The sequence below is a fragment of the Lates calcarifer genome, linkage group LG17 (genome assembly GCF_001640805.2).
Source record: "Lates calcarifer isolate ASB-BC8 linkage group LG17, TLL_Latcal_v3, whole genome shotgun sequence".
NCBI lineage: Eukaryota > Metazoa > Chordata > Actinopteri > Centropomidae > Lates > Lates calcarifer.
The window spans coordinates 6,729,996-6,751,947 of NC_066849.1; the positions used below are offsets into that span (position 1 = coordinate 6,729,996).

The 21,952-nt window shown below is 38.9% G+C and overlaps 4 protein-coding genes across 4 annotated transcripts; all 4 read right to left on the reverse strand.

Annotated features, from left to right (window-relative positions):
* Positions 1 to 2,911: 2,911 nt before the first annotated feature.
* On the reverse strand, positions 2,912 to 7,382 carry LOC127143493 (laminin subunit alpha-3). The gene is made up of 13 exons (XM_051077383.1): positions 7,274 to 7,382; positions 6,616 to 6,750; positions 6,388 to 6,530; positions 6,184 to 6,306; positions 5,931 to 6,066; positions 5,728 to 5,840; positions 5,422 to 5,602; positions 4,492 to 4,641; positions 4,227 to 4,386; positions 4,021 to 4,145; positions 3,825 to 3,918; positions 3,624 to 3,737; positions 2,912 to 3,516 (listed from the first exon to the last, which is right to left on the reverse strand). The coding sequence occupies exons 1-13, from the start codon at positions 7,310 to 7,312 to the stop codon at positions 3,371 to 3,373; spliced, it is 1,659 nt and encodes a 552-aa protein (XP_050933340.1). The 5' UTR covers positions 7,313 to 7,382; the 3' UTR covers positions 2,912 to 3,370.
* A 163-nt stretch (positions 7,383 to 7,545) lies between these two features.
* Positions 7,546 to 11,913, reverse strand: LOC108879160 (laminin subunit alpha-3). The gene is made up of 13 exons (XM_018670358.2): positions 11,765 to 11,913; positions 11,515 to 11,653; positions 11,321 to 11,420; positions 11,080 to 11,196; positions 10,815 to 10,979; positions 10,563 to 10,714; positions 9,684 to 9,890; positions 9,418 to 9,569; positions 9,116 to 9,278; positions 8,186 to 8,313; positions 7,944 to 8,094; positions 7,719 to 7,823; positions 7,546 to 7,631 (listed from the first exon to the last, which is right to left on the reverse strand). Exons 1-13 carry the CDS (start codon positions 11,839 to 11,841, stop codon positions 7,590 to 7,592), a joined length of 1,698 nt encoding a protein of 565 aa, XP_018525874.2. The 5' UTR covers positions 11,842 to 11,913; the 3' UTR covers positions 7,546 to 7,589.
* Positions 11,868 to 16,302, reverse strand: LOC127143463 (laminin subunit alpha-3-like). Its single transcript, XM_051077232.1, has 12 exons — positions 16,021 to 16,302; positions 15,457 to 15,570; positions 15,206 to 15,318; positions 15,025 to 15,108; positions 14,726 to 14,829; positions 14,149 to 14,300; positions 13,857 to 13,967; positions 13,562 to 13,658; positions 13,156 to 13,305; positions 12,219 to 12,415; positions 12,009 to 12,125; positions 11,868 to 11,891 (listed from the first exon to the last, which is right to left on the reverse strand). Exons 1-12 carry the CDS (start codon positions 16,186 to 16,188, stop codon positions 11,868 to 11,870), a joined length of 1,431 nt encoding a protein of 476 aa, XP_050933189.1. The 5' UTR covers positions 16,189 to 16,302.
* A 214-nt stretch (positions 16,303 to 16,516) lies between these two features.
* On the reverse strand, positions 16,517 to 21,115 carry cts12 (cathepsin 12). The gene is given in 9 exon segments (XM_051077371.1): positions 16,517 to 18,162; positions 18,290 to 18,395; positions 18,847 to 19,015; positions 19,113 to 19,334; positions 19,424 to 19,588; positions 20,148 to 20,225; positions 20,227 to 20,268; positions 20,363 to 20,509; positions 21,070 to 21,115. Coding segments are annotated over 9 exon segments (1,035 nt in total). The 5' UTR covers positions 21,076 to 21,115; the 3' UTR covers positions 16,517 to 18,062.
* Positions 21,116 to 21,952: the final 837 nt, after the last annotated feature.

Consider the following 21,952-nt stretch of genomic DNA (forward strand, 5'->3'; position numbering starts at 1 on the left):
AAGGATACAGTCTCAAGTCTTGAAGGCTGTTGATCCAAAAAAGTCACCTGGCCCTGACAATCTGGATCCTTATTTTTTAAAGGTCGTGGCTGATCTTATTTCTATGCCCATTGCACATATTTTTAATCAGTGTCTCCAGACAATTTTATCCCCAAAATTTGGAAAGCAGCCTATGTCCTCCCCTTATTAAAAGGTGGGGACTCTTCTGATTTAAACAATTATCGGCCTATATAAAACTTTCCACTCTTACCAACATCCTAGAATCTCAAGTAAACATTCAATTGAAAAATTCTTGGCCGACAACAACATGTGTGAAACTCAGTCTGGCTTTAGATCACAATACTATAACAGCAGCTATTGCTGTAATAAATTATATCATCAACACCTTAAAAAAAACAATATTGTGCCGCTCTGTTTGTTGATCTGTCAAGGGCTTTTGACTCTACTGATCATCAGCTGCTGTTGAATAGACTCCATAACATCAGTGTGAGTGATAAGGCTGTAGAGTGGTTCAGGAATTACCTTGCAGACAGAACATGGTGTCTCTCTGCTGATGGCCACAAGTCCAGTTTCTTGGGCATCTCCGGGGGTGAGCCCCAAGGTTCAATTTTAGCTCCAGTTTTATTTTCCATTTTTATAAATCATCTGGGGAGGACGCGTCTGCAGCTAAACTGCACCTTTATGCAGATGACACAATTATTTACTCAGCTGCCTCTTCCTTGAGTCAGGCTGTTGATAAGCTCCAGAGAGCATTTGAGCATCTACAGTCTTCACTGTCTGAGTTAAAGCTGGTCCTCAACGCGAACAAAACCAAATTTATGACCTTTTCCAGAACTCACTCCCAGACCCCAAAGAATATTGGCATTTACACCCAAACTGGGGAGTCAATCGAACGAGTATCATCATTTAAGTACCTGGGTATCTGGGTGGATGATAAACTGTCCTTTAGAGTCCACATTTGAACACCTGATGAAAAAACTGAAGGTCCAGCTGGGTTTTTACTATCGAAATAAAGCCTGCTTTAAGACTACAGTGAGAAAAAGGCTTATACAGGCTACGTTTTTATAACGTAACATGCTGGACTATGGTGATATCATTTATATGCAAACTGCCTCTTCTTCTCTTCATTGTCTAGACTCTCTATCACAACACTCTAACTAATGCAGTATCCACTACTCATCACTGTGTATTTTATAAGATGGTTTCCTGGCCCTCCCTAAGTATAAGGAGGAAACATCATTGGTATATCTTTATTTATAAAACTATTCTGGGCAAACTCTCATCTTATCTGTGTAATCTTCTGTTACCTACCATCAGTTGCTATAACTCTCATTCCTCCAGAATGCTTCTTTACAGGGCTTCTAGGATCTTTACAGGACTTTGTAGAACAGCCTTTTCCTTTGCCGCACCTTGGTCATGGAATAATCTTCAGAATACACTACAGCTTAGAGATCTTCTCTCCTTGGATAAACGCTGATTAAAAAAAACTGTGTCTGAAGAGTGTAATTGCTATCCTTAGGCTGGATCTTCTTTTATCTTTTTTTCTCTCTCTGTTTGTCATAGTTTATTGTCGTATCTCCTATGAAACTGGAATGATGTGCCTTCTTGGCCAGGTCTTGAAAAAGAGGTTGTAGTCTCAAGGGACTTCCTGGTTAAATAAAGTTTAAATAAAATAAATAAATAAAATTTGTCTGATCTGTGAAATTACATCAGAAACACAGAAAGACTTAGAGAGCATTTAACTTCACACAGAACCCAGGACCTGAACCATTCTACGGCACAGGCCAGTCTATTGCAGGGCAATTAGGTTTCCCAGTGTTTCTGATTTATGTGTTAGCAATCAGCATTGAACCAAAGCTGTGTTCAGACAGACAACAGCACTGTGTGAAATAATACAGCCCCCTCATTCATTTGAATAGGGCCTTTTTATTAGTACAGTGGGGGTCCTACTGCAGATGGCTGCTAAATCACAGCATTGAAAATGGCTACAAAATTCAGCACTGACAAATCAAATATGTGCAAGCACACATTCCTTGTCAATTACTTTATAACTTGAATGTTGTATTTATATTTTTACTTTCCAATCATCACAATTGAAAATAATTACTCCTGTGATAACTCTAGAGTTGCAAAATATTGTGTATTGTCTTGGCATCTGTGAAGCCTTCAAACTTGCATACTTCTATAACTCAAACTTGTCTTCTTATGCTGTGTTTTTGTTGGTGACAGTAGCGATCTACACATCATCACAGGCAATGTTCTGCTTTTAGATCAAATGCGGATATGAATCTTAGAAAAACGAGGGAGGGATGATTGTAATCTCTGCAGAGAAATGTCAGCTTACACATAAAGTCAGCACAGCAGCCACACTAGAGATAAGAGCTTCCTCTGTGGCTGGATGAGACATTAGTTTAAGCACTCCATCTCATGGTCAAAAGGAAAATAGCAGATTGAACTTCACGCTTGTTAAAGGAGTTTCGATAGTGAGCATGTCGAGTGCACTTTTTTTTATTATTTTTTTTTAGATTTTTTAAATCTATGTATGATACAACCCTTCAAAGTCAACAGACTGTATGATCAGACACAGTGGTATGAGGAAATGATAAATAACTAGATGGCCTTGAAGAAGTCAGTCTCAGCTGCTGCTGTCCCATTACTGAGGATCCAGACCATTTGGAGAATTGTTCCTCTACTTTCATACAGACCCGAGTCAAATAGTTTTTGAATTTCTTTCAAAGTGCCTGCAGCAACAGATGGGGTTATACATGATGTTTCAATCATGTTGTTGACCACAGACTACTACTACTAATATTATAAAATAATGTTTTCTGCAAAAACATTGCAGAATGAAACACATCAAGTGAGATCAAATAACATGGAAATGTGAGACACATACTTTAAAAGTGGATTTATTATAGTCCAACAGACCACAGTTGAATTAAAGAGTAACTTAACACAAGAATTACTGATGCCAGGTGAGGTCAGCAAACACAATGTTAATTACGTTACATTTGCCAAACACATTGGTTACCTCACATCTTGACAATTAAAAGTGTAACTTTTAATTGTAACACATTGTTTGAGAAGCATAAACGTAATCTCTCAGCCTGATTAACTAACCTTTTCCACACTGCAATACAAGGATAGTGCTTTCACTTTATTTTCTGTGTCTTCTTCAAGGACACTTCCTCACCAGCTAGTGACAATGCTGACCTCTTGCCTAACATCTAGCTTTATCAATCAAATGGTCAATTTTTGTGTCTTCATCTAACTTTGTCTGGATAGAATTTCAAACATCTGTAGGTTTCAGCAAAGCCTGTTGGCTCTGTTGGACTTTGATGCTCTAGGGTCCGAGAAGTTTAATTACATGTCATTCTTTAGGACATCTATCGATGCTTACAGGATCAACCACCCTGGATTCTGTCTTAAAAGCAAGAGGCCCTCCATTAACCTTTACATTTCGCAAGCAGCCCACAAATGGTGAGGACACAGGGACCTGTCTGTAGTTTGTTGTCCCTGAACAGAGAAAAGGGAAAAGCAGGAAAATAAGATTCTGGTCAGGGTTATTTCATATAAGCTGATATTTTTTGAAAGACACGCTGTGAAATGTTTGATGGATTTACCTCCAATAGAAAGTGAATTCAGTGTTGTTGAGTGTGAGATGGATGTGAAAAGGACAGCTTTCTGCTCAGACACAGAGTCCACCACTAGTCTGATCATTTCAGGTTTTTTGGACACTGATGGACAATATCACAAGAATTTAAAATTCAGAGCCACTCATATATGATTAAGTTTGTGTAATGTGTTAGCGTGTGAAGTCATACCTGTAACTGTGTGAAACTTTCCATCACAGAGACTTTCATGAGGAGTCACAGAGACACTAACAGCATCGTTACCATCATTCACTTTAACGCTCACCTGGAAAAGATAGCAGTCAGTAAACTTAGTCACTTAATGCAGTTCTTTTTAACTGCTGCCTGATCAGCTCCCATCATTCATTCTAAGAGTGAGAGCTTTCACCTTGTTTTCCATTAAGAACACATTAAAGCTGGTCTTGTCACTTGGAACATGGAAGAGAAGACCTGTCAGGTATTGAGGACGCAGCTCGAAGGACAACACAAAGTGAGAGCCAACCGTAAAATTACCTTGACAAGAAATATTCTTCATTAGATTTGTATTTTTCGTAACTTGCAATACATCAGTATCTAGAAAACCCAATGTCAAACCTAAGATGATGTGACCGCCGCCAAAATATGTCCCCGTCTCTGTGAGCCCATCCAAGCAGGGTAAAGTTTTGTGATTTGCCTCAGGTTCCCCAACAGCTACATCATTCACTTTGAAATCCCGTATACAGCCAGTAACAGTGTTCATGGGAATGTTGTGTCCCTGTGGGAAGACCAGGAGAGACGCTCATGTGTAAATAACCATGGGACGATGTGCGACATAGCTGTTAAATAACTAGTCAAACAGTGACTGCAATTTGATACAGACTTTGATGGTTCTGCTTTTTGGATCAGCTCCCAGATACACAGGGTTGTGCAGGTCTAAAGATGATCCCTCATTGTTTGGTAACTGACCATCAGTCACATGGATTCCATCAACCAGCAGGTGGAAAGTGCTCCTCTCCACACTGAACTCAACCTACACACACACACACAAAGAGAGAGAGAGAGATAATCTGTTAGACATTTCAAATGACTCAAAATAAGTCGTTAGCATTAAGACGTCAACCTGTATGTATACTCACTAAACCCCACCCCCAAACAGTGATTGCACAATCATAGTTTGGCAACTGGATTTCACCCATAGAAGAAATATCTGTATTAAGGTCAATTATTACTTTTTGTTTTATGAATTTTAAATCCATGGAATTGTTTTGGACACTTTTTTATGTGCAGGACTGTGTGTGCAGGGGCCAGCAGGAGAAATAGTAATGCGTTTGTGCAGTGGACCACACAACACACAATCAAACCAGCCAGAAGCCAGAGAACCATTTTGACTTATGTGCTTAGGGAGCAATTTTCATTCAAGTGAATGGGCACCATTTTTGAGTTGACATCCACCTCCTATAATGCGTCCTGGCATTCTCCACATGCCAGAGGGTGCGGTGGGCCAGTAATGAGAGCGCTACTCTGCATTAAAGAGTTTGTGGAGTGATGTAAATTTTTAAGTCTTTACAAACCCTAATTAATGGATTAAACTTCTCTCATAGTTCCCTCATAGTGTTGTGAGTTAGTTTGAGCTTATTTTCTAGCTACAGCTGACAAAATCTGTCATCATTTTAACCAAGAAAATCATCTGTCAGCAACTAGAATTAAGAAAATCTGCCTCTGCTATCACTGTAAGCTACATACATGTGGTACTAGAATGAAACTTTAACAGGAGTATCAGCAGTAAATGAAGAGAGGAGTGGTCAGTTACTCTGTGCCAGTTTCCATCGTTGCTCTTCTGCTTGTGCTGGATGATTCTGTTTTGCCCCAGAGACATCTTGATCTTGCCACTGGCCATGTACAGAGCCAGCAGGGGTACGACTCCTCTCCCTGCCAGGTGGAGGATCAGCCCATTGGATGACTTGGTCTTGATATCAAGAGAAAAATGAGGCCTGAGACACAAAAAGAGTAGTAACAGTGACGTCTCTTATACCGTTCATATGAATGAATAGATGGATGGAATTAATGAATTAATGAGTGAATTGTTAAGTGTTAATTAGACCATAACTACCACTACCTGTAATTAAGATCCTCTTGTGGCACAGTGTAACTCAGCCAGCTGTGTTCATCATAGAGCTGGTATTCACCTCTGTGTGCTCGTCTACAGTGGCTGCCTGTAGGAACATGAATCTGACAGCAGGTAGAGAAATGACCTGTATCACTATTTACTGCTAAAAACAATAGGAGAATCATTACGGTGCTGTAGAAATGGTGTCTTACTGTGCTCACAGGTTTGTGCTTCCCATGCTTTTCTTGCTTGGTGTGAGGTGGACTGTGGAGACTGCAGAGACCAAGAGCAACGTCTCCCGTTTGTGAAAATGAGCTTAGATCAGCTGGTATAAAGCTCTGCCCAGGCCTGTGTCACATTAGAGATTTTCATAAAACCAATCAATCAATATTATCATAGGAAAAAAAGACACTACAGGACATACCATCTGTATTAGATTAGATTAGTTTTCTAATGTATCCAGACCTCCTTGAATAAAGGTTAGTGATGCAGCCTTTGAATTTCTGTCCTCTGGAATTTTGATCCACTGGCTTGATATGGTGTGATTGTCCCTGAATCACATTTACATTATCGATGCTGAGCTCCAACCTGAGAAAATCACGACAGCTTCAGTAATGTGCTTTTTCAAATTTTAAGTGAGTTAAAGGAGGACAGAAAGACATGTCTCACCCTGTTGACCTCCTCACTGCAATCAAGTAGTGCCAGTTTCCATCACTGTATTGTTTATCAGACTTCAGGGTGTAATTATTGCTATTAAGTACTACATAGCCATCAGACAGGGCCAGCTGAAGGTCATGACCAGAGGTGGAGCCCTGCAGAAGATGAGAGAAGACTAATATAGCCATCGTGATCTGTCAGTTCTCATTTAAAACTTGATCTGAGGCATTCAGGGTTTACCTGAGATCTGCTCCTGAGAAGAGCACCGTGTTTGTCTGTGGTCCTGAAGCCCAGAGAGACTCTGACCGGCTCTTCCTCCCAGACAAGCAGGGAATCGATGGACAGAGCTGAGTACAACGTGGCTGCACGGACACCCTACACAAGCCAGCAGCACACACATATTATATTCCCATGTATAAATGTTATTCTCTCAATTACTTACTTTAAAGTAGGACTGACTTTCATTTATTTCCTCCCTCTATTCTCCTTTTCAGCTACAAATTTCACTTCAAACTTTGGCATATGAACATTTAAGTTTTAACATTCAAGTTTTCACATTTTCCACTTCATGTTTTCAATTTCACTTTTCATTTTTACATGGCCAATTTTTTTTTATTATTATTTCCCTCTTTGGTTTCCTTTTTTAAAAACATTTAATTATGCTGTATTAAATAAGAACAATTTATTTACCATTTTCTATTTTAATTTTCCAGTTTCCTGTTAACTCTTTATAAAATTATTTTCCATACAGTGATTGCCTTTTAAGTTACCTATGTATCACATCTTTTTTAAAAATATTGATCCTCTGATAGATATTTTAAGTCGATCTTTTGTCAGATACATTAAACTCAGAGCAGCCATGTACAAGTATCGTTGTCACTGCTTTTTGGCAGTTTACCAGTATCGAGACTGGACATCCTTTGCTGACTCCTATCATTCTGTTGTACTCAGTGGTCTCTTGATTTTCTGTCAGGATGTCCACACATCCTCTCAGTGGTGGAGCTGTGATGTTGTGTCTGAGATTCAAACACAGAAACCAGTGAAGAAAGTCAGATCTGAAGGGCTAGAGCTGTAAACGCTGCATCTATCTGTATTTCATTTTATTTGTTTACCTCTGCTTGAGCTGTGCTGGTAACCCCCCGATGTAATAACTCGTGTAGTTTGTATGAATTTGATCTATGATGATTTTATTTTGTTCATAGCACACAGTAATATTAGTATTTTGGCCTTCCAGTTCTGACTATGAAGAGTGTGTCCTGAGGAGACATAGTTTTAGTGGAAAAGTTTCTACATGGAACAGACTTATTTCATTGTGGAAAGTAACAAATCTTAGATCATCTTACATTGAGAGACATTTTCTCAGAACTCTGAACTCTGAGCTCTTGACCTGCTTGCTGATCCTGAAGCACCAAGAAGCCTCTCTCCAGAAACACATAGAATAAAGACTCCTGTAACACCAAAAGCACAATATCAATGTGAAGCATAGAGTTCTGAACTCTAAGTATTTGACTGGTGCTTCTACAAATCATTAATTCAGATTAGAAAATTAGAAATTAGAAAAATCATACTTCATTTCCCATGTAGAATAACAAGGCGTCTGCCTCTCTGGTGGTTGTGTAAAATCTGAACTGTCTTTTCTGTTTCTTGTCTGGCTCTCTTACGAAGGCCATGAGGTAACCTGTTCCATCATAGTAATTACATGCATCTGACTGGGGAATCCTACACAAATTAAGAGTAATTTAATCATTATTGTAACTGCAGCAACAAACCTCAATAAATATGGATTTTAAAAAAAAAAAAAAAACCTTACTTAATATAAGGCTGCTTTGCATCCATATTGACTGCATGTTTGTAGTTGAACAGGCAAACAGGACTGTCATTGATGAAGGAGAGTTTCATCGCTCCTCTGTATCTGGGGTAACGCAGCTCCACTGGAGGCTGAAAGAGTCAAAGCAAGACGAATTGAAAATGCCAACATGTCATGAATGAAGCTCATTAGAATATTTTCATGGCACTGGACAACCATATTTTCTTCAACAGTAGGTTAATGATTATATTATTCTCAATGCTCATTTCTGCCTCACAACCTCTAGAACAAAACCCCAAAGCTCACAGGTATTCCAACACACTCCCATTACCCTCCACCTGAACTTTGGATGGTGGAATACTTCTGTATTCTGTAGTTCTGTATGGTTCAATTTCATCTTTTCTCTAAATTGCTCAGTGGGACCTTGTAGTATTTCTCAGTTACATATGGTAGCCTACTTCTGCAGAGAAAAGGAAAAAAAAATCACTCAAAGTTAGACATGATAAAAAAAAATAATTATAATGTAATTGTAAAACAAAACTCTAGTTCAAAAGTATGAAATATATGAATATGTTATTAATAATATGTTAATATATAAAAACAACATAAGTAAATAAGTAAATGATATCAACATTATGAGATAGCGAACCCAAATTTTTATACCTTTGTTTTTTTTTTGTGTGTGTTTTTTTTTTTTTTTTTTTGGTGGTAATGGCTTCCACATATATGAGGTACTCTCACTCATGGAGCACATAGACTTGTTTTCTGAATTCTAGGATTTGGGTTTTTGGATGTTGCAAATCTGAGATTTTTTAGTTCCCACTGTTTGCCAGTACAGAATGATAAAAGTCTTGTCTGATAGTCCTTCTGTTCCTGCCAGTGTGAAAATTAAATACATGCAGAGAAAATTAAATGATAGCAGTGACTGGTTACTGTAAAGTTTTCAGGATAGCCGCCCACGTAGACAACAACACTGTCTGGATCCAGGTCGAGGACGCCAGTCATCGTGTTTGAAAGGTTATGATAAAGAAAGAGGTTGCCCGGCGTCTGTGATGTGAAGCTCTGTGTGATGTTAACTTGAGCATCTTGGTAAACTCTGCAGGAATTGTCAACACAGAGATAATCAACATGTTGATTACACCTGTTGGAGCAGGAAGGTGCAAATGCTCTACTTTCCCACAGAAAGTCTGGAGAATTCATGCTCACTTTCTAAACCTCTGTTGTGTGTGATGTACCTGTGAAAGACAACCCTGTCAAAGTCTGAGGAGGTCACTTTGGTGGTTGTTGTTATGTGGCTGGTTACCACCTCATGGACAACTCCACCCAATTTGTAGACACAAATCAACACATTTCTCCTGATAGCCATCCCAATGTAGTCTCCTGAAGCCTAAAGAGGAGCATGACACACAAATTAAAATATAGATATTTAAAAGGTTTTCTGTCACTAAAATGACTTACTGTAAAAAACAGATCTTTCTGCATAGGACAGAGGAACACTCACGTCCTTGTTGCCCAAATAGAAAATGAAGAAGTGGGCATTTTTGTCTTTGTCCTGCCGTCGCTTTCTCCTGTGGTCAGTCTTGAACGTATTGTTTTGATGGAGATTGAGAAGCAGGTCGACAGCTGTAAATGCTTTTATGTCTTCGAGGTTTCTCGGAGGACGAAGCTCAATGTGACCTTTCCCATTGAAAGTGGTGGCAGTGGAGAGCTGTAAGAAAACCTGTGTTAACTGGTGTTAACTGATGTTTTGGCCACTTGGGGACAGAAACAAGCCATAAAAACAACACGGACAAATCATCCCCTTTTAGTTCATATGGTGAACTTGTTAGCTGACAGGATGTCAGGCAAAAACGGGTCAACATTTGCACTCATCTGGAGTCATATGTGTCCACTGCATGAATTTAATTCCAATATTTTCCCTTCTTTTTGCTCTGTTTTGCAGTTCCAGAGGAAATATATCTAGCTGTTTAGCTGCTAAAAGCTCCATTATGTTCACCAGCTAGCCACTAACTGTGCCATCTGCTGCTGTGCAAACAGTGTGCAGTGGGCTATTAGTTTTTTGGGGGGGGGGTTTGTTTTGTTTTGTTTTGTTTTTTTTTTGGCTGTGACTGAAAATGATACAATATGAGCTATGAGAATGAACCAAAACAGTAAAGTTGTGGGTCAGGAAACCAAAACAATAAGTCGAAAAGACCCATTAAAGCTCCAAAGAGCTGAGAAAAAAGGCAGAATCAGGTATCAATTCCCCATTGGTTCATCACTATGTGTGACCTCTTCCACGTACTTACTTACTTGTACTTACTTGAGCCATTGTTAATGGAAAAATATTCATTATAGCCACTTTAAAAGCAAAAGAAGCAAAATAAATGGAATACTTTACCCTGTTAACAAAGTTTCTTGTCTCCTCTATCAGTTCCTTGATTCTCTCGATGCTTTCTGTCATGTTGGCACTGGGAAGCGTCTGCCTGCTGAGAGCCTCAACTTGTGTGAGGTTGTCTGTCATCACAGGGAGAGCTGAGTTCAAGTTCCTCACTGAAACAGACACAGAAAAAAAAATGAAAAAATAAAAAAAGAGATGAAAATGAATGGGTTCTATTATATTTACAGAACATCCTTTGCATTAAATACTCACATGCCTCTTCTACCTTAATCATCATGTCCATATTCTCATTGACAATGGGTAAAATTATTCCTTTCACTTCCTGGCGGATATTCTTCAGTCTCTCTGTTATGTTTCTGACTGTGGAGCTAGACGCAGAGGCAGCTGTTTTTGCAGAGTCAATGAGAACTTCTTCATCTGAAATCAAAAGACCAAGATGATCTATGGTGTGGCTGGTTACAGAGGATAATCTGCAATGACTTGTCTCTTCTGCAGCTATTTAAAATGAGCCACCAACCTCTTTTGATTGTTTTTAGGTCATCTCTGATGGTTGAGATGCCTGTTCTCAGAGCTCCTCTTTTTTCCTTTTGCTTCTTCACACGGTCTTTGTGGGTTTTCACTGTATGTGAGAGCACTGTTCAGAGGAAATTGAAAAAGGTTTCACTTTTGTGATATCAAAATTAAAATAACATGTGTGACTTGTTCCAAATTCTGTTTGTTTGTTTGTTTGTTTGTTTGTTTGTTTGTTTTTTACACACTTTTAAGGTCACTCTGAGTGTTGCTGGCCTCTGTTTGTAATTGAGTTGAATTATCTCGGAGTCCTTCAGCCTTGTTAACCAGACCTCCCTTCTTTACATCCTGATTTACAGTGAGAGAATCATATTAATATTTATTACAACATTACAATAAGTAATACCTAGGTGTCACACATGAGTAACAGCACCTGGGTTACCTTTATGGCTTGGTCAGCATCCTCTCTGGACTGATTTGCCGCCATCTCTGCTTTCTCTATGGCATTTATGAGGCAATTATAAGCTCCTATACCCTGCACACTGAGCAGCCCAGTGCTGTTGGTAGCATTATGAAGCTCTCTGCAGTAACACACAGAATGGTGTATTAATGTCAACATAAACAAAGTTGTCTGTGGTGTTTATCCAAGAAATATCCATTCTCTGTCTTCATTTCTTCTTCTTTAAACTCACTGTTGAAATTCTGTTGCAGCTCTTTTGAGCTGCTCTGCATGCTCCTCAGCCTTGGTTACAATATCCACCTTGGTCATACTTTGGAAGATGTTAGTAAACTTCTTTAAGAGCTCTGGTCTGGCACCATCTATGTGAGCAGTGTGGATCTCAAATTCCTGCAGTTTACACACAATACATTTACACATAAATTTGCACAGTCCAAAGCCTGTCTTGTAGAATCATGGTGGTAAAAGTGCCAGCTTACTTTTTTAATCTCCTCAAGCATTAAGAAGAGGTCTGTAATATTGTTAAGCAGATCTTTGGTCATCTCAGTCACAGGAAGGAGAGTGTTTTGTTCTTTCTCTATCTGAGTTTGAAGATGCTGAGAGAATAATGAAGATGTCAGTATGGCACTACAAGATGCTATTTTATAATCTAACATGTATGATACAGTGTACAATGCGTTTCACACCACCTGCAGATGTTGTAGGGTGGTATAACTCTTGAGGTTGAGGCCTTGTGTCCTGTCAACTCTGTCCTCTGCTTGTGACTGCAGTGCAGCCAGTTCCCTCAAAGAGGAAAGTGAGGCCATCAGAGAGTCTGCAGTCTGACTCGGTACAGCCTGGAGGGTTTCCACAGGGATGCTCATGTTGTCCTGGATTAAGTTCAACACTGAGGAGAACATGCAGATTTTGGACACATATATTTTGTGATTATTGGATATTAGCCAGTGTCAGTGTCATCCAGTCCTGTTTCCTTTTGTTGGTTAGTTCAATCATTCAGTCAAGTCTTTTGATCCTCTGTTCCTTTAATGCAAACTTAATGTACTCTTAAAGGAATAATTTGGGAATATGCTGTTTGTTTTCTTGTGTAGATGCTGAGCTTACTAAACATGGCCAAGCAGTTTGCTCAGCTCTTTACAAAGGTAATAAAATCCACCTACTAACACCTCAAAAGCTCCCCAATAAAGATAACTAGTTCTCTTCCTGGAGTCACTGCTGATTGCCTAGCAACTTCATGGCTATGAGGTCATTGCACCCAGCCAAGAAATAGTCCAGCACCTTACCCCCAGGTGCTAGTTAGTGGATTTTTATACAACTGAACATTATTTTCCTGCATGTAAGTGCTGATGAGATAAAGAGTTAAAAATCTTATGCTTCCAGATCAGGTTTTGTTGTGTTGTTTTGTGTTAATTAAACCAAGACAGTAAGTGATAAACAAGCACATGTATTTGTTACATTGGTTACAGCTTTAAAAGTTGGAGAATATAATTACTGAAAGTGGGCTGACCTCTGTATCCTCTACTTCATTCACATTAGACTGAAGAGCCAAACACCTCCGCACCATTTCATTCATGAGCTGAATTTGATTTGTATGCCAGAGAGAAACCAATAAAGAAATTAAAAACTCACATTTGCCAGCTTTGTCTGTCTGAGCAGTGCAGCCTCTCTCTCTCATTTCCTGCACGATGCGCTGAGCCTCTTCCATCATCCTGACTTTGTGGTTTTCAGAGAGAGCGATGGATCCTCCAAGTTTCCCCTCAGATAGCTGTTTTATCAGGTCTGACAAACAACAATAACAGAGATAGGGCTGTTGCTGATACATCTCACATCCAATCATTCAGTCCCACAGAGATTTGGACACATGAGCCAGGAAAGATCAACAAATCTGACATTGCTGACCAGAGTTTTTTGAAGGATTATTACTTGATGCAGTCAGTTTTTATGAATTGTGTTAATCTGCGATGTGACACCACCTTCAGAACAGTGGTATAATTCCACTGCAATATAAACACATATTGATAACTGATTGATGTACCTGGTATTGTTGTGAGGAGAGATTCAACTTCAGAGAGAAGATCATCTGCTCTCACATTCTGCAAAACCTTCTCCAGCTCTGATTCAGCTCGAAGAGTCTGAAAAGTTGATAATAATGATAATTGTGAAATCTCTCTGACATGTGATGTAATCAGTTTATGAAAATACCTCCTGCAGTATTCAAACATTCATTTACATTCACAAAACTATTCATCAAAAATTGGAATTATCCTTATCCTCCTAAACCCCTGATTGAATTTCACTTTGATTAACTGAAGAAAATTCACTCCAGGTACCTCGTCAATCAGTTGGCTCATGTCGTCTCTGACAACATTCACATCTACTTCCAGCTGTTCAACCTTTGGATCCAGGTGTCTCACAGCAGTGCTGTAGTTCCCAACCAGAATCTGGAAAACACAGAAAGTGAGAACACGGAAACATTATTATGTGATATGGATATAAAGGGGATTGTGGTTATTATTTTTATTATTGAGGTTTTTATGGCAAACATTTTGGCAGTCAGTCTTTATAGATAAAATCTTAAAGGAGAGCTAATGTAAACATAGGGATGCTTATTAATACCGGTACCTTGGTTTCAGTGATGTTAGCCTCCAGGTTGCTCAGCACAGAGTGTGAACCAAGGCCAAGACTGATGTTCTGCAGCTGCTGCTTCAGCCAAGACAGTCCATCGTCCATCTCCTCAAAGTCAACCAGCAAAGCATAAATGCAGCTGTCGCAATCTGTCGGTGAATACGGTGAGAGACAACATCTGGCTAATTCTTGATTTTCAGCACAAACTCACCATGGCAATGATCACCACAGCTACAGTTACCAGATGGAGAAATCAAGATATATCATACAACAAACAGTTGTATAATGTCTATTCTTCTTAATGTGTTACAAACTGGGGGAATGGAGTTAGCATCAGTATTTATCAGGTAGGCTAACAGAAAGATGCTATTGGTTGCATTATAGGATAGGTAGGATACAGTGCTTTTGGAACTGATCCATACTAGGGACTAAGTCAGGATATATTGCCCTCTGACTCAGATTGTGTGTTTTTTTTTTATTTAAACCTGTCTCTTATGGTCCTGCAAACTTATAGAAATGAAATATTAAACTAAACCATTTTTGTTTTTTGTTTTTTTGTAAAAATTATATTTACCTCCAGTTAGAGAACCACAGTTGTTCAAGGTGCCATCCTTCCAGTTGCAGGGCTTGCAGCTGCCTCGAGGCGCCACTGGATTGCCGTAGTAACCATGTGCACATCTTAAAGAGAGGAAAAACAAGATGGAAAAAAGACGCTTTTAAATGTTTGTGTTTTCAGTGACGGAGCTACATGCTAAAATACAGTGTGTGTCTTTATATGTGTCATTGAGCAGTGGACAATAGAGATTAGGCTGCAACATTTTGGTGCACCAACGATCATGTGGTTATGTGTCATTTTTTGACCATCAGACAAACCTCTCACATCTGGTTCCACTGTAACCACGTTTACACAAGCACTCTACCTCTCCTGAGCCGGTGTCCAGACAGGCCACAGCAAAACTGAAAAAGAATAAATAAGATCTTCATACTGGTCCAGGAAAAAATCAGCTGAGCTTTGCTGAGTGGGGTCGTTAAAAAAAGAAAAAAAAATACTGACTTGTTCCATGTAAAGGGACATGGACAGACACGACAAGTCCTGTTGGCTGCGTTTCCATAGTAACCCTCTTTACACCGTTCACAGCGGTCACCAGTAGTATTGAACTGACAGTTCTGGAGGTTAGTTGGACGAAACACAACATGAACAACACGTTTTTGCCTGGCTTGGCAATGTCCCTGCAAATGCCACAACCTTTAAAGTGTGTTGTAAATCAACAAATGAATTGTGTGTGTATGTCAGTGAACACTAACCACACAGTTCCCTGTGCGCTCATCACACTCAGTGGAGAGTCCATTGCAGCTGCATGGCACACACTGACCCCTGTGCTGTCTGGTCCATTCTCTGTAGAAGCCAGGGTCACACTTCTGTATGGACACAGAGAGCTGAACAGTCAACTGGGGGATAATTAACACAAACAAACACTGCACTCATCTGGTCAGGAGAAATCTGTTATCACAGAGGAATCTGAGTGAGGCACTTAAACAGAGAGAAACACACGTAGTCATACATACACTGAATAGCATGTGTGTGGGCATATAAAAGGCCACTCTATACTCTGATAAAGGACTGTGCATGTAAGATTGTGATTAGGATATTTTTTAGGATTAGGATATAATGAAATAAAAGTCTGACAGTGATTGTGGTGTTTACAGCTTTATACTCTCTTATCAGAGTTGAAAATATTGAATCAGAATGATTTCTTGACCTTGTTTTGTACCACACCATGTGCTGTAACTCTCACTGAGAAAAAGTGGAAACAAACGTACAAAAACCACCAGGAACAACAGAAAATCCAACTGCAAGAACTGCATTACCTGAGTAGCAGCACCACCTGTTTGGTTGCTGAAGGAAGGATCACAGAACGTTTTCTTGCTGCGTGCCCTCTGACCGATCTGACACTTGGAGGGAGAGGGATAAACCAGAACAAAGCAAAGCAAAACCAACCATACTCCACCACAAAGCAAAGATCTTTTCCAGTGCATTATTAACTACTCAGAGACCCATGTGAGTCCAGCACCAAGAAAAAGTCTCTTTGTCTCAGAGAGCTCCTCCTCCTCTCCTCTACAGGTAAACCCTGAGGCAGGTGAACCTTGGAGCTTTTTATATGAGAAGCAAGAAAATAACTGGACTGTGAGAAACAATGAATGAAACAATGAGTGTAGGCTTTCCAAGGCAGGTTCAAAGTTCAGTGAGGTGTGGTTGCACTTGCCGACATTAAGGTCTTTAAGAAGCGTTGGAGCTTGTGAATAAAGTAAGTGAACTGTGTTTGTACAGAGCATGTGACAAAAACACTTAGAAGAAAATGGTTATCACTTTATTATCAGTCAGTTCATAAGCTGAAGCATTTCAGTTGATCCATTATCAAGTAACTGATAAAAATATTGTTCATGTTGTAAAAAACTGACACATTTACTTGCATTGAAAATACAGACCATTTTACTCTGTCCCCACATTTTTAAGCCTGACACAGAGTTAGGCTGCCAGGCCCAGATTTAAATCTTTAATGTTTGTCCCCAACACTACATTCTCTCCATCCCTCCCCCTCATTTCATATTATGTAATCACTTATTATCTGGTTATTTTAACCCCCATAAAAAATAAATTGCAGTCTGAAGATATATCATGAAAACCAACCAGTGGTTAACATTGCTTACTAACAGTGAGAGATTTGATTTACTTTATTTACAGTCACTCAGTCTCTTCAATCAATTGGTTTGTATAATGGTAATGAATAATTATTACTCCTTTGTTAAAGCAAGACTGGTCACACTAGAGAGTGGCACAACAAAATGTATCCAGACGTTTAACTATTTGGTACTGGAAGCTTGGTGAGTTAAGTGCTAACACACTATCCAGTCTGAAATATGCTAGCACCAGTCTGTGACAACAGTTAGCTTCTTTCTATTTTCAGTGTACTGAGCCATTTACTCCCCAGTTGCATTTTGTCTTCAGGATTGTTCATCATTTCATTCAGTTAAGTGTTTTATTGAAGAGCTTGGTTGCTAACGTCTACAGAGTTTATTCAGCTTGTACCATTGACTCCTCTCTCATAACTGTAAGCAAACCATGGCTCTTTTGTGGAGACTTTTTTATGACAGAGGAGGTTAAATACCTGATTTGCTCTTATTCCTGCAAGAAAATTCACTGATCGCACCAGTTCACCTGAAATTAATTGATTTCTGTTGTAAAAATTCTGCTGTTTCTAATGCTGAAATAAGCAGACCTTTATGGGATAATGCTAAATACTGAACAGTTAAGCATTTAACTAAAATGCTAAGCTACTGTAACAGTAGCACAACTGTAAAGTCATAAAATCAGTGAGCTCACTCAGTAATGTCTGTTCTACACTACAAGAAGTTTGCCAACCATAAACAAAATTGGCTATTTCATTGGTTATATATAAAATGTAGCAAAAGTAGCTAATTTAAATTTGTATATTATTATGCATAAATTGAATTTAATATTTGTACATGGAAGAATTTGTTATTACCTCTGTCCAAAGTTTATTCCATCCAAAGTTGCCCATAGTTTTGCTTTAATATCTAAATGTTCTATATTTGGTGAGTTTGACATGTCAAAAAACATTTCAAAGGAAATTGAATTTTAAAAAATGAATTGAATTGAATTGAAAAAAGTCCCTGAGAGAAGCAATGTGTTAACTATAACAGGCTGATGTGGGTCTTCCCACAAAACATCTTCAGTGTCAGAAAGGTTCAGCAGGAATTTTAGAAAATATGGATGACAGGAGTAGTTAAGAGAAGGTATTAGCTGTATGAGCAGTGACCTATGTTGTTCCACTGACAGGCCAGTGGAAGAGTTTAGCATTAACATCTGACTCTGAAGCATCTTATCAGAATCATAGAATAGGGTACAGGGCATAGCTCGCAATGCCACAAGTGTTTCTGCCATCCCGGATCATTCGCATGTAGCCGCCTTCACCCCAACTGGTACCCCAGCTATAAGAAAAAGCACAAATTTGCTTTAAAACAAAAATAAGAACCTTTTTCACATTAAATATAATTTTTAAAAATATAGTGTTTGATAAGATATCTTGTTCCTCTTTATGCACCAAGATATTCTGACCTGTTTTTGATGATCCAGTAGTCTTGGCCACCTTCAGAGCCATAGCCAACCAGCAGCACCGCATGACTCAGATTGTTGGGGTTACAGCTGGGCTCATCATAGATTCCTGTAGGTTACATTTAAACTTGTATTAACTGGTTTTTAGATTACTTGGTGGCAGTGAAGAGAAGTCGTTAAGACAACATTCACATTTTTTGAAATGGCATGCAGTTACACATTTTATTTACACATTTAGCAGTCACAAAGGAGGATTAGCTTTCATTTGGAGTGGCTGTCTGATGGAGTTCAACTGTCACTCTCCTTTTAGTGCAAGTTTGCTCTCCACCAACTCATAGGCAAAATATATGCAAAGTTGCAAACCAAAAAGCCAAGGCAGCTGTTGGAGAGATGCTAGCAGAGAGATTGCAGAGCTGGGTGGAGGAGGACACCTTTCATATAGATGTAGTAATTAGATCCATTGTTAACATAAAAGTATTGATTAAAGCAGTTTTAAACTTTAAAAAATCTTCTTTTCATTGCTGACATGATGATCATATAGAGAGTGTTTTGAGACAGACCTGAGCTGTAGAACAGGAAGCTTGAATGATCTGCATCAATGGCCACCGTGATTGGACCAATAGTTGCCACAGCATCAGCCAGAGCCTGTTCATCTCCTTTGGGTATGAACCTGTAGTCCTTAATGTGAGCAACTGCGAGCCTGCTGTCGTAATAACAGGGCTGGGTATCCTGTTGAGGGAATCAGAACTAAATGTTAACAACATGCTGGAAATAGAATGATCTACTGTTTTATCTGCCCTGATAAAGGTAAAGCCTGCAGCCTCACCACTGAGGTGTATGGATAGGTGCTTGTCGACTGCAGCCCGTTGTTCACCACATAATCGTAGGCATTGGCCATCCAGGCACCATTGCAGCCATAGGTACCATATGATCTGGAGCAGTCCACCAAGTTTTGCTCACTCAAGGATACAAGCTGACCTGTCCTCTTATATATCTGTCCCTCAATAGCCCCTGTAGTGCTGAAGGCCCAGCATGAGCCACAGTAACCCTGTGAAGGACATTTAAAACACTGATATGAAGGTGTTCATGATTCAGTCTGGATAAAACAAAACTCAAGCAAATGTAAAAATGTCTTACCTGATCTTTCACCTCAGTGACATAACCCAGGTTCCTGTAGTCAACAAACCAAGCATCTAACTTCTTGGCGTTGTTATGCAGCCTTCGAGCAGAGACAGTCTTCCCTCTCTTTACAAACTGGGCGTCTATCATGGCACCTTGCAAAAACTGGTATTCTTGTCTTGTCTATGTACAGAGGAGATTGTGATAGTGATGTTATTGATACCAATGGTCTGACAAATTAGTTTATCAAAACAACCTACCTTATCTATCAGGCCAAAAAATTCTAAGGAAATACTTTGACATTTTGGGAAAGAAGCTTTCTTACCAAGAATTTGATGAGAAGACTGATACCTCTCTCATGTCTTTATGCTAAATATGAAGATACAGCCAGCAGTTGGATAGCTTCCTTCAGCATAAAGAATGGAAATAGGCTAACAGCTATAGGCTGAAAGTGCAACATTTCCTCTAGACTGGTACTGGTAAATGTACATATAGCGCCTTTAAACAAATGAGACATATGTTAATTAACAATCCTTAGAAGCACTCAATAGATGGACTTTGTTACTTTTGGATGGAGCCACATCTAGTCAGTAGATTCATTTCTCTTTAAATATGTGATCATTTTTTAATGTCACCAAAAACTTTATAGTTAATAAAAATAACATTAAAAACTGTTTTACAACTGATGTGTGATTTTGATCATGCATATTTTTAGCATGGAGAGAGCAATACTACTCCTCACCAGGTCTCCATATTTATTCATAGCCATAGTGAAGGGCCTCATCCCCATAAAAAACCCTTGATTATTGTCTTCAATCATTCCGCTTGTTCTCCTCCCAGATGGCCCTCCTTTGCATATCATCCTGCATGAAACACATCAAGAAAAACTCAAGTAAATCAGAGCACATGTGCACTTACTGTTGGTGCTTGTATATTAAGATGTGGAGCCAGTCTCACCATTTCATCGTAGCTTATGCCATGGCTGCTCTTCCAGATGTCCCACTCAGTCAAGACCACCTCATCTGAATCTGATGCTACGTGCCATCGGGCAGCACAGCAGGACAGAGAGCAGAGCTGCTCTGAGCAGGAAGCTGGCCTGCTGGACTACAAGAACAAGAACAACACAGGGACAATATATTGTATCAAGCTCAGAGATTTGAAGTTAACACACTGTTAACTAATTCATGGGACATTGAGATTGTTGTTTTCATTTTACCCTGAAATGTGGATTTCTGGTGGATTTTATACAGGTTTTCTGACCCATTGTATTTTCAGCATCTTCCTTTGAATAAATAATATTTTCCAGCTCTTCTCGGATTAAATCCAGGATGTTTGCTTTAACAGTTGAGAACATGATTCTTAATGGAAAACCTCATTTGTAAAGGCTACAATGCAAACACAACTGTATGTTGCATGCATTCTTCACAGAAAGATTATAAAGATTATATGATTTTAAAAGATAATGACACTAATCCTAAAGTGTTGCATGTTACATGTTAAGTTAAACTTTAGACTTTCATTGATTTAATTTAGCAAACGTTAATCTTTTTGAAAGCTACAGTGAAACTAACCTCATAGACTTTGTGTCCAATTTGTCTTTAAAAATGAAATTTATGGATGTTTTTGTATATTCTATATAAAATAAAAAGCCCTGACCAGCTTACCTGCATGGTTGTGAGTGTGTTTTGTTCCCATGGTCTGAGAGCGACTCTGGACAGTGACGCAGAAACAGACTCACTGTCAACCTTCCTTATATAGCTTTGCAGTAAATACATGCTTCCACTATACTTTTACTGAATCCCTAAATCAATACTTATGGCAGCACCTGAGAAGGATATTAGTCAACAAAAATAAGATGCTTTCCCTGCTCCTCCTCGGTAATACCTCATTATCATTTAGAGAGAGCAAGAGCTGCAATTTTTTAAATCCTTCAAATACTGGTTTATAATTGAGCATAACACCTGACATATAACTTTCCAAAACCAATGGTGGAAGAAGTACACAGATCCTTTTACTACTGTAAAAATGCCAGTACAGTAATGTAAAATATTCCATTACGAGTTTAAGTTCTGCATTCAAAGTCCTAACTGGGTAAAGGTACAGGATTATGGGCTATATATTGTTGAAGTTTGTAGAAGTACTTTACATATATTTTTACATATATTTTTGTCTGGTGCTTCTCAATACAGAGGTCAGCCCCTTCCAAAGGCTCACAAGATAAATTGTAAAGGTCGAGAGATGATAAATGGGAGAGGAAAAACTCAATCTAAAACACATTTATTATTATTGAACTTTTCTCTAATCTTAATTTTTGTCAAATAATGGATGATTTGACATCTTTGGACCGTGAACAGTAAAATAATTGAAACCATTTCAGAAGTTTAGGGAGGTAAATTGCTTTGGTGGAACTACTATCAACATGATCATCAGAAACATGACACAGGGGCCTCAACCAGCCACTGTAAGGAGATTCTTAGAGAAACAATGCATTTTATAAGTTCATCAATATTCTTGTCTCTCTCTCTCTCTTTTTTTTTTTTTCTTTTT